The sequence below is a fragment of the Pipistrellus hanaki genome (assembly GCF_964339955.1).
Source record: "Pipistrellus hanaki genome assembly, chromosome: 2".
Lineage (NCBI taxonomy): Eukaryota > Metazoa > Chordata > Mammalia > Chiroptera > Vespertilionidae > Pipistrellus > Pipistrellus hanaki.
The window spans coordinates 73,955,201-73,968,075 of NC_140504.1; the positions used below are offsets into that span (position 1 = coordinate 73,955,201).

Consider the following 12,875-nt stretch of genomic DNA (forward strand, 5'->3'; position numbering starts at 1 on the left):
GGTTGCCTTTGCACACAACCCAACTAGGGCCGGTGATCTAGCCTGCAACTGAGTTACATGCCCTTGACTGGAATCAAACCCAGAACCCTTCTGTCCACAGGCCAATGCTCTATCCACTGAGCAAAACCAGCAAGAGCCACTCCCATTTTTCTTGAAGCTGGAGAAGGATGTGGCCATGGGTCCAGAGTCTTTGTTGAGGGAACATGGAGACTGAGTCCCTTCAGAGCAGAGGCTCTGTGTTTGCAGTCTTGCTAGAAGGAATGGGGAGTAGTGGATGCTTTTGGTGAGAAAGCTGAGGAAAGAGATGTAGGACTTGGCTGAGAAAGTCACAGATCATGATGCAGATGAGAAACTTAACAAGAAATAATTATGAATTTTACTGGCTTAAGACATGGAGAAAAAAGAATTTTGTGTGTAATATCCAAATGACTACAGAGGATAAATGACAATTTTAAATATAGATCACTTTGAAATATGAAATAATATAACCACACTCAATTCCTTCTTTCTCCCACTCTAAATTTCTAGTTTGTCTTTCTAATCATGGTCTATCAGTTTACCTTCTCCCATGGGATCTTTACGTAAGTCCTGTGGACTCAGTTCCTTCATTTCATCTCAGTCTCTAGTCCCAAGGCCAGGTCACCAACCCCTTAGCCCTCCTGAGGAGAATATTCTTGATGAGCTGCCATCAGAGTCCATCTCTCGCTGTCTTCTCTCCCCAGGAAAGGAAACTAATTGCTGCTTGGTGCAACTCTTCTTTTCCAAACTCCATCCCTTGAGTCTCCTCACAGGCACCAGGCTTTAGTCTTCCATCTCACCTTGTTTTCTTCATTTATAGTTTCTTCTTTGTACCCTTAAGCTACTGAGCTTCCTTTCTACACTTAGTGAGAAAAGTGTAAAGAGTGAGAGTACAAAGAGGGTGTCAGGGGAGAAAGAATACATTTCAGCTTTATTGTAAACAGGCATGTGGAATCTCCTGGGAATCTAAGAACAGAATTATAATGGAGTAGGAGGGTGGCAAGGCCTCAAGGCAGCTTTGAAGGTCTCAATAGAGGAGTTTGTGGGTTTTTCCTCTGGATCAATAATCTTTGGAGTCAGACAATCTTGGGTTCATATCTTAGTGTTGTTATTCATTGATTTTGGCTGAATTACTTCATACTCTTTGAAGAGCCTCAGATTTGTCAATGTGATATGGGAGTAATTTTGGATTCTACTTCAGTAGGGTTTTTGTGAAGCTAAAATGAGATGGTGTGTGTAAATCACTAGCATACCTGATATATATATATATATATATATATATATATATATATATATATATATATATATATATATATATATGTCTTTAAAAAAGTCATGACTTTCTAATGAGCCTGCAATATTTGGTTATGGGTCAATGAGTTCAAAGTTCTGTTGTTCCATAGTTCCGTATGAACTGTCACCTCAAGAATGGACAACTTATAAAAATGCTTTAGATCCCAAAGGGTTTGGGTTAGAGGAGGGAGTTGAGTAAGTGGAAATTGAGTCTTACCGCTGGAGAAACAAGAATCTCATGCCTGGCCAATGGTGGGTGGCAACACCATCCTTCTGTGTGAAGAGTAGCATGATAAAGATTGTTTCTATTGGGAAATTTGTCATTCCAGCGTTCCAACCTTCTGGCATCAATGTAGAAGGTACCATTCAGTGGAGATAGTCCACCAGAGCTTTAAAAATAGGTGTATATAACAAAGGAAGACTCTGCTAAAGAAATCAGTTATTTTTGAAAGATAAGACATAGGGCTGAAGACCAGGACTACAGGCTTTATTAGAGGAGAAGGACCCTGCCAGGCTGCCTTGCAAAGGAAGAGAGCACACCTGCACGAGTGAATATGCCTTTTGAGGGGAAGAACTGGAAGGGATGGGGCTTAGAGTACTCGGCATGCACTGATTGGTGGTTTCATATAAGGCACATGGTTAGGCACTTAGGTACTTAGGAATCAAGGGCTCAGGGTATTTGGCAGGTGCTGATTGGTGGTTCAATGTACAGTCCATATAAGGTGCCTGGTTAGGTGCTCAGGAATGTCCAGGCAGCAGGTGCAGTTTACGTCGTACTTCGTCCATCAGTTGGGGGAAGGGAGGATCTATCAATTTTTAGATGATTATGTTAATATTGCAATCTGATGAGTTCTGTGATCATACCTTTCTACTGGAACCAGGGAGAGAACATAGTACACACACCTCTGATTTTACAATGAGTCTCTTGACTATCATAGTGTTATGTTTTATTCTATGCAGGCTTGTTGCTCAAATGGAGACTTACTCCTGGTCTTTGGGCAATAATTCAGTGGTGAACCCTAATATAGCAATACAGTCTGTCTCTTTACATCCAGAAGACACTGGGGAGTCTACAGGTGTTCTCTTCACTGTGGACAAAGGTGAGCTATTTGTTTTCTGTGCTTGTAATACCAGAGAGCATTCTGCTACTAACCATAAATAATGATTTATTCAAGAAAATCTAGACTTTTGAAATATGCTTTTTCCCCTCTCATAGGAGCTAGCAATACTCTTGTTTCTGGTTCCACAAGTGTAGAAACAAACAAGGACGGTGTTCATCCAAATAAAACGACTGAACTTCAGATCTGGCTCAATACACCAAAAAGTAGGTCTCAAACTCTGTTATATTAAAAAAAAATGCACGCAAATTCATGGAATTAATAATTTAAAAATCACCGAGTGCAAAATAATGTTTACATAGTTTCAGACTGAATAATTTTCATTTGATTATGTTAGATCTCTTCCAGATTATGGTAATCTCTATGATTCTAGGTCATAGAGATGATTACTTTTCTCCTTTCTTCCTTTTCAAATATATTTTGGAGGATAGCAGAATTGAAATGCCCTGGCCATGAACACAAATCTGTGTTCTAATAAAAACCTAGCTTTTTTAATGTGGCTCATTAAAAAAAAAAAAACATTTGAAAAATATTCAGTCACAAGCTCTGTCCATGGCACTCACATACTGGGATTCATCCCGTACACCTGTGCTGGGGATATTTTAAATAATTTACACAGGCATCATTTATTTTTATTTTTATTATTTTTTTAATATATATATATTTTTAAATATATTTTATTGATTTTTCTTTGCCCCTACACAGGCATCATTTACTAGTAACTATTTTAAGTTATTTCCACTAATATGGTGCCAAGCATGGGCTCTCTACCCTCTTGCACATGACCCTGCAGAAATTCTTATGTCTAACTTGAAATGTTAATACTTTAAAAAGTTTCTTTTAAAATGATTCTTTTAAAATAATAATATGCAAACCACACACACACATTTATACTTATATTTCTCCCTTAAAAAAAGCGCAAAAGAAACACAATGCTAGAATGAAATTATTTTGGAAAGACTAAGTTTTTGTTTCTCGTCGGTTATATAGTTCTAATTGGCTAATAAATCTTTATGGGTCATAGAAGTTGCAAATATCTTCCTTCCAGTCTATAGTTATCTTTTGCTTGTTTTTTAAAATTTATATTGTGTTTACTTATAAAAACTAATTTCACAGTTATTAACAGAGTTAACATGTTAAAGTGAATTAAGTATGAGAATAACCTTTTTTTCTTTTGTTGGTTTTTAATGTCTTCTGTCATACCCAAATTTTAACTTGCAATGTATCAATCTTTTCCTCTATAATTGGCATCTTTTAAGAGAAATCCTTATCTGTGCTAAAATCACAATGATAGTTTCCTATATTTTCTTCTGGGTTTTTTAGTGTTTACATTTAGGTCTCAGTACACCTTGAATTTGTTTGTGTTTGGTAGAAGATAGGGATCTAATTTTTTCTTTCATATATTATAAACTATCAATATAGTTGAGTGGCTTAAAAAAACACACAATGTCTAAAGAAAAAAACCCGCAGAATGGACTGAAAGGGACATATTTTTTATATAGATTTTTAAAAATTTCTTTATTAAGGTATCACATATTTGTTCTCATCCCCCCCATTCCCATCCCAAACCCCTCCCCAAGCATACCCCATTCCCTTGTTGTCCGTGACCACTGGGTAGGCTTATATGTATGCACACAAGTCCTTTGGTTGATCTTTCCCTCTTACCCCCACCCTCCCCTACCTTCCCTCTGAGGTTTGAGAGTCTGATCGATGCTTCCCTATCTTCTGTTTTTCTTCATCAGTTTATGTTGTTCATTATTTCCCCTAGATGAGTGAGATCATGTGATACTAGAAATACTCTTATAAGAACTGAAAATGAGACAAGCATTATATTGATTTTTAAAATGCTTCTAAATTTATCTGTATTTTAATTCTTTGTTTCCTTAAAAACACATCATTCAAATGTATGGGCAAAAATTATTGAAAATACTTTTATAAGGAGAGAAATTAGGACAACTATCCCAGAAATTGAAGATCAAGTAGACAAAAAATACCTAATAAACTTGACCTTTATATAAACTTACACATGTGTGATTTTTCTTGTAGACAGAAGATGCATAGTAAAAATTATTTTCAAATATCAAAGGAGTGCTTTAAAAACCTCCCATTTATTAGGCCACATAGAAAAGTTACATATATCAATTATGTAACTTTTCTTTTTTATTTTACTATATATATAATTACATATATATATATAGTAAAATAAAAGTCACATAGGATATAGTTACTGATCATCCAATAAAAGTATATATGTACCACAAAAGAATAGCTAAATTTTGTCCAATTAGAAATGTTAAAGCACCATTGTTAGAAAGGAAATTAAGGGGCTAATTACAAAGTACTTGAAAATTAATGGCAATGAGAACATCAGAGATCAAAACCCATGGGATGTGGACAAAAATGAATTTAAAGGAAAATATATATGCTTAATAAGATAAGTAGAAAATAAAAGAAAGTGTTAAAAGTAAACAAAGCATTCAGCTAAGAGGCATAGAAATAAAATAAATGTAAAGGAAACTAGAAGGAAGGGATTAATAAATACAGCGGTAGAACTTAATAAAAATAAAATTAACAAATGCTAGACTTAACAAAATGAAAAATTGTTGAAAAAACTGATGAAATACATAAGCTTTTAACAAATTTGATGGAGAGAATATAAATAAAGAAACATGAAGGAGATGTATCTAGAAATATGGAGATTGTTTAAAATTATAAGATAGTGGTAAATACATTTTTTTCCTAATGAATCTGAATATTTAGATGAAATAATGATTTTCTAATAAATGACCAAAATACTTTAGGAATGAAGAGAGGGGTGATAGGGCCTTCTATATGTATGTATGTATGTATATATATATTGGATTGATTGATTGATGAGAGAGAGAGAGAGAGAGAGAGAGAGAGAGAGAGAGAGAGAGAGAAGGAAAGAGAGAGAAGGAAAGAGAGAGAGAGAGATTTGTTGTTCCACTTATTTATGCATTCATTGGTTGATTTTTTAAAAATATATCTTATTGATTTTTTCAGAGAGGAAGAGAGAGGGATAGAGAGTTAGAAACATCGATGAGAGAGAATCATCTATCAGCTGCCTCTTGCACACCCCCTACTGGGGATGTGCCCGCAACCAAGGTATATGCCCTTGACCGGAATCGAACCCGGGACCTTTCAGTCCACAGGCCGATGCTCTATCCACTGAGCCAAACCAGTTTCGGCCATTGGTTGATTCTTATATGTGCCCTGACGAGGGACCAACCCCCAACCTTTGAGTATTGGGATGAGGCTCTAACCAACAGAGCATCCAGGCAAGGACATCTTTTAATCATTATTCTTCTATAGATTTGTATTTTATATCAAGCATGCCGTTCTTTTTATAAAAATAAGAAGAAGCCTTCTTGCATTTTTAGGGTTAACTTTCTCCTCTAGTGTCCATAAGGAACAATTTTAGTGTGCCATGAAAAAGTCCTAGAGCCCTGGCCTGGTGATTCAGTTGGTTGGAACCCTCTCCTGTTTACTAAAATGTTGCAGATTCAATTTCCAGTCCCCAGTTAGGTATATGGGAGGCAACCGATGGATGTTTCTCTCTCATATCAATGTTCCTTTATCTCTATTCCCCCTATCATCTCTCTCTAAAAATCTTAAAACTTATCTTCAGGTGAGGATTAAAAAGACCAGTGTCTTCATGGGGTTGCTCTAGCCTGTGGAGGACATTTGATGGGCTGTCAGGACCTTGCCTGCTGATTTCTCAAATTGCATGACTGAATAGATTGGTCTAACTGCCACTTTTTTAGTTTTCTGTGTATCCTTTGTAAACGAGAGCACAGTTTAGGAAATTAATTCAGTTAAAAAGTATACTTATTGTTGGTGCTTCTATTATTTAAAATATGGCCAATAGCTATATGAAGTGTTCGGAGATATTCTTTAGGTAGTTCTGTTTGACCACTGCCCTGGCAAGCCTTGCTATAAAACCCTTGGCTGTGGCCATGTTCTCCTAAGATCTCTAAGGAACAGCTAAGCACCTTTTCCAATGTCCTGAAGATATGTGCCACAATAGTCTTTCAGCTCTGGGAAAGCTTGTAATTTTCATGAAACAGCAGAGACCAATAAGTGGTTCAAGAAATGATGAAAGAACCCTAAAGATTCCACCAAAAAACTACTAGAACTGATAAATGAATTCAGTAAAGTAGCAGGATACAAAATAAATATCCAGAAATTAATTAATTAATTAATTTTTTAAAATATGTTTTTATTGATTTCAGAGAGAAAGGGAGAGGGAAGGAGGGAGGAAGAGAGAGAGAGAGAGAGAGAGAGAGAGAGAGAGAGAGAGAGAGAGAGAGAGAGAGAGAGAGAGAGAGAGAGAGAACATTAATGATGACAGAGAATCACTGATTGGCTGCCTCATGCACTCCCCCTCCTTGGGATCAAACCTGCAACCTGGAATCAAACCCAGGATGCTTCAGTCCATAGGCTGATGCTCTCTTCAATGAGCCAAACCAACTAGGGCAGAAATTAGTTGTACTTTTATACACCAATAATGAACTACCAGAAAGGGAAACTAAAAAATCAATTCCATTCATAATTGCTTCAAAGAGAATAAAATTCTAGGAATAAATGTAACCAGGATGTCAAAGACCTGTACTCATAAAATTATAAGACAGGAGAAAGAAGTTGAAGAAGATGCAAATAAGTGGAAACATATACCATGCTCATGGATAGGAAGAATTAACATCATTAAAATGTCTATACTATCCAAAGCAATCTCCAGATTCAATACAATCCTTATCAAAATACCAATGGCCTACCTCACAGAATTAGAAAAAAATATTCCAAAAATTCATATGGAACCACAAAAGACTTGAATAGTCCCAGAGATCTTGAGAAAGAAAAACAAAGTTGGAGGAATCATAATACCTAGTATCAAACTATATCACAATGCATAGTAATCAAAACAGCATGGTACTGGGCCCTAGCTGGTTTGGCTCAGTGAATAGAGAGTCAGCCTATGGACTGAAGTGTCCTACATTTGATTCTGGTCAAGGGCATGTGCCTGGGTTGTGGGCTTAATCCCCAGTAAGGGGCTTGCAGAGGCAGCAAATTAGTGATTCTTTCTCATCATTGATGTTTCTATATCTCTCTCCCTCTATGAAATAAATTAAAATATAAGACTAAACAGACAAAAGAAACACAGCATGGTACTGGCCTAAAAACAGACATATAAATCAATGAAACAGAATAGAGAGTCCAGAAATAAACCAGGTCTTTATAGTCAACTAGAGTCCTGGTGCACAAAATTTGTGCACTCAGGGGTGGTCCCTCAGCCTGGCTTGCACCCTCTTGCAGTCTGGGAGCCCTCAGGAGATGTCCAACTGATGGCTTAGGCCCAGTCCTGGGGGAATAGGCTTAAGCCGGCAGTCAAACATCCTGAGTGCTGCCACGAAGGTGGGAGAGGCTCTTGCCCCTGCTGCTGCCACTGCAGCTGTGAGCCTGGCTCAGGGCTTCTGGCTGAGCTGCGCTCCCCCTGTGGAAGCACATTGACCACCAAGGGGCAGCTCCTGCTTTGAGCATCTGCCCCCTGGTGGTCAGTGTGCATCCTAGTGACTGGTCATTCTGCTGTTCAGTCAATTTGCATATGAGCCTTTTATTATATAGGATTACTATTTGACAAAGGAGGCCAAAACATAAAATGACCTAAAGATAGTAGATTCAATAAATGGTGCTGAGAAAATTGAATGGATACGTGCAAAAAATGTAACTAGACCACTTTCTTACAATAGACACAAGAATAAACTCCAAATATTATTAGAAACTTAAATTTGAGATTAGAAAACATAAAAATCCTAGAAAACATAGGCATTAAAATCTTGGACATTTCTTTATATTTCTTTTTTTAAATTTTTTTTATTGATTTCACAGAGAGGAAGGGAGAGAGAGATAGAAACATCAACGATTGGCTGCCTTCTGCACACCCACACTAGAGATTGAGCCCACAACCTGGGCATGTGCCCTGACTGGGAAACAGTGACCTCCTGGTTCATAGGTCGACCCTCAACCACTGAGTCACATAGCTGGGAATTGGATATTTCTTGTAGTAATATTTTTTTCTGATATATCTCATCTGGCAAGGGAAACAAACAAAATAAACAAATGGATCTACATCAAACTAAAAATTTTTTGTACAGAAAAGAAAACCATCAACAAATTGAAAAGATAACTCACTGAATGGGAGAACAAGATTTGCCGATACACCTAATAAAGGCTTAAAATTCAAAATTTATAAAGAATTTATAAAACTCAATACCAAGAAAAACAAGCCATCCATTTAAAAAATGGGCAAAGGACCTGAATAGACATTTTTCCAAAGAAGACATACTGATGGCCAATAGACATATGAAAAGATGCTCAACATCGCTAATAAAAATGCAAATTAAAACCACAATGAGTTATTACCTTACACCTGTGAGAATGGCTATCATCAGTAAATCAACAAACAAGTATTAGCAAGGATGTGGAGAAAAGGGGACCCACATACACTGTAAGTGGGAATACAGATTTGGTGCAGCCTCTGTGAAAAGCAGTATGGAATTACCTCAAAAAATTAAAAATGGAACTGCCTTATAACCCAGCAATTCCACTTCTGGGAATATATCTGAAAAAAACAAAACACTAATTGGAAAGAATATATGCACCCCTATGTTTATTGCAATGTTATTTATAATAACCAAGATTTGGAAGTGGCCCAAGTGTTCATCAGTAGATGAGTGGATAAAAAAGTTGTGGTGCATTTACACAATAGAATACTGCCCAGGTGGAAGAAAGAAGAAGAAGAAGAATTAGAAGAAGAAGAAGCAGAAGAAGCAGAAGCAGAAGCAGAGGAAGAAGAAGAAGAAGAAGAAGAAGGAGAAGGAGAAGGAGAAGGAGAAGGAGAAGGAGAAGGAGAAGGAGAAGGAGAAGGAGAAGGAGAAGGAGAAGGAGAAGGAGAAGGAGAAGGAGAAGAGAAGAAGAAGAAGAAGAAGAAGAAGAAGAAGAAGAAGAAGAAGAAGAAGAAGAAGAAGAAGAAGGGAAGGAGGAAGAGAAGGAGGAGGAGGAGGAGGAGGAGGAGGAGGAGGAGGAGGAGGAGGAAGAGGAGGAGGAGGAAGAGGAGGAGGAGGAAGAGAAGGAGGGGGAGGAGGGGGGAGAAGGAATGGGAAGGGGAGGAGGGGGGGAGGAGGGGGAAAGGGGGGAGGAGAGGAGGGAGGAGGAGGGAAGTAGGGGGGGGAGGAGAAAAAGAAGAAGAAGAAGAATCTCTTACCTAAGGTGACAGCATGGATGTACCTGGAGAGCATTATGCTAAGTGAAATAAGCCAGTCAGAGCAAGACAATTACCATAATTCCATATATGATTTCACTCATATATGGAATCTAATGAACAGAATGAACTTAGAAACAAAATAGAGACAGACTCATAGATAGATGGGCTGACAGCTGTTGGGGAAGTGCGGGACTGGTTAATGGGGGAAGGGATTGAGAAAAAAAAGAAAATAAAAGAGAAAGAACTCATTGACACAGACAGCAGCATGGTGATTATGGGGGTGTGGCAGAGGGTGGAGGTGGAAGAGGGTATAAGGGGGATAAATGGTGATGGGGTAAAAATAAGAAAGAAAAAGTTCAATGTTTGCAAATTATATGATCATTTAAAAAAAGAAAGAAAAAAGAGATGATGGAAAGAATCTGGCTCCATTGAAAGAGTTCCTGATAAGAACAATTTGAACTCCTGGCTCTGTGACTTAATAGATTGGTCCCTGCTCAGTCCCTTTGAACAGGAGGCAGACTTCACAGAACACTTTTGTAGGCACAGCTGTCCTGATATTCACCCTGTGCTTTTTCCTGTCCCATGTCTTTATCAGTGTAGGAAGCAAACAGGCTTGACCTACCTGCAGTCATGTTCACTCTGTCTTGCTGTATAGAAAGCGAGATGTTTACTTAGTAATGAGATCTTTGCAATACCTCTTTGAGGTGGATTAGGCAGAAATTATTGTTCCCATTATATAGGTATGGAATCTGAGCTCCAGGAAAAAATTTAATGTGGGCAGAATGGCCAACCACGAGATTTTGTATGTTCACTAGAGTCCTGGTGCACAACATTTGTGCCCTGGGGTGGTGTTCCGCAGCCTGGCTTGCACCATCTCACAATCTGGGACTCCAAAAGATTCTTAGCGCTGCTGCAGAGGTGGGAGAGGCTCCTGCCACCAGCTGTGAGCCCAGCTTCTGGCTGAGCGGTGCTCCTCCTGTGGGAGCACACTGACCACCAGGGGGCAGCTCCCGTATTGAGCATCGGTCTCCTGGTGTCAGTGCTCATCATAGTGACTGGTCATTCCTCTGCTCGGTCAATTTGCACATTAGGGTTTTATTATATAGAATTACATATTTCAATTAAGTGAAGGTTCAGCCAGCAAATCATTTTTACTGTTTTAGTCAATATTCAACAGCTGTGCAGTTCAACAATGACACGGGACTTTGTTTCTTGTTTATTCTCTGGTTCATTTATTGATTTTCATGTCTTTTTTTTTTTTTTCCTTCACAGGTAATGCCACATCATATGGCTTTATAGTGTATCAAAACAGCATGCTTTTCCCATCAAAAATTTTTAAAAGTACATCAAATGACAGTATAAGAGTTGTCTCAAGCACAGCTAATAACACTGGGAATGAACAGAAAACTTCTGTCCAAATGGCCTTTCGTAAACAGGTGAGTGTTCCCATGAACAAATTAAAAATTTAGCCAACTCTTTTTTTTTTAAATATATATATTTTATTGATTTTACACAGAGAAGAATTGAGAATTGAGAGAGATAGACAGTTAGAAATGTCGATGAGAGAGAAACATTGACCAGCTGCCTCCTGCATACCCCCACTGGGGATGTGCCCACAACCAAGGTATGTGCCCTTGACCAGAATCAAACCCTGGACCTCTCAGTCCACAGGCCGACGCTCTATCCACTGAGCCAAACCGGTTTCGGCAAATTTAGCCAACTTTTATTATGAAGCAGGGATAGTGTGGGCAAAAGGAAGGTGCAGAAAACTCCTTGAGAGTCTTTTTTTTAAAGTATTCATTGAAACCTTCCATATTTTTTTTTGTCAGATTAACTAAATGAAAAATTGGCTAATTTGAATTTTTTTATATTTCCCCCCTTAATCTATAATGAAGATGTTATGCTTAGTACATATCAGATTTCTCATATGATTATCTTAACCTTTTTGATTTTTTCTACCATGTTAAGCATTTAAAAATCAGTTGCAATTGTCTTATCAATTCACAGTACACGGAAAAGAAGCTCCAGTCTTTTGCCTGTGTCTATTGGAATTTTAAAAAGAAGGATTGGGACACAGCTGGCTGTTTCAAAGATGGAGACAGGGATGGGATGCTGTACTGCCGCTGTAACCACACTACAAACTTTGCTATTTTAATGGTAAGGATATATAGTGTAATTGCTTTCTAGACAGGAGTTTTCCTTACACCTAATTCTGGCATGTGCTAATTGAAGTTAACGTTGGTGTTTAGTTTACGCAAATCAGATTAAATGGAAAAAAAGGAAGGGGATGATGTAAGACTAAAAAGGCAAAGGCAAGTAGAATAGATTCAATTTGTCCCAGAGTTACTGTATATATTTCATAAATCATTTAACTCCAAAGCTACCTTGTATAAGTAGCTGATAACATACAACTTCAGTGTGCAGCTTTATTTCACTTCTGAAAGTTCTTGGGTGGGCCCCTTTAAGAAGAGGGGCTACTCTTCATTCCATTTCCAAAAAACTATTATTTTGGTGACACCAAAAATGTTAATGTATATTCTTTTTCTTTTTTTATAGATGTTGTATTTTGTCAAATGCTTTTTCCACTTCTATCAGGATGATCACATTTTTAAAATTAATATATTTTATTGATTTTTTACAGAGAAGAAGAGAGAGGGATAGAGAGTTAGAAATTTCGATGAGCGAGAATCATCGATCAGATGCCTCTTGCACACCCCCTACTGGGGATGTGCTCGCAACCAAGGTATATGCCCTTGACCAGAATGAACCTGGGACCTTTCAGTCTGCAGGCCAATGCTCTATCCACTGAGCCAAACCGGTTTCAGCTTAATGCATATTCTTAATGAAATGTGTGTCTTACCCTTAATTAAGGTATTACTAATGCTGCAAATCTCCCAAAGGGAAGCTGAAGTTTTCTTTCTCTAGTAACCATGATGTATTTGGGAAGCCAGTGGAGGTCAGAATACATTGGAATAACAGAGACTATCAAATTAGAGAACATTACTCTTTCAATGTTTTTGAGATAACTATAGTTTTCTTATTTTAATTATAAAATCTTAGTTGATTTTGATTGTTTGTTGTCTAACTTGTATTACAAAGATCTTCTTTCTCAATCAGGACATAATAAAGATAAAATTTTAACTTTTTTGATAGCTCAGACTGCT

At 37.7% G+C, this 12,875-nt stretch overlaps 1 protein-coding gene across 1 annotated transcript in view; it reads left to right on the forward strand.

Annotated features, from left to right (window-relative positions):
- ADGRG7 (adhesion G protein-coupled receptor G7) overlaps positions 1-12,875 on the forward strand; it is a gene marked incomplete at its 5' end in the record, with an annotated part of 74,645 nt that overhangs the window by 33,436 nt on the left and 28,334 nt on the right. The window contains 4 exons of the mRNA XM_084870579.1: positions 2,272-2,411; positions 2,528-2,635; positions 10,984-11,147; positions 11,719-11,868. Coding sequence (XP_084726705.1) covers positions 2,272-2,411; positions 2,528-2,635; positions 10,984-11,147; positions 11,719-11,868 — 562 coding nt within the window. The remainder of the gene's footprint in view (positions 1-2,271; positions 2,412-2,527; positions 2,636-10,983; positions 11,148-11,718; positions 11,869-12,875) is intronic.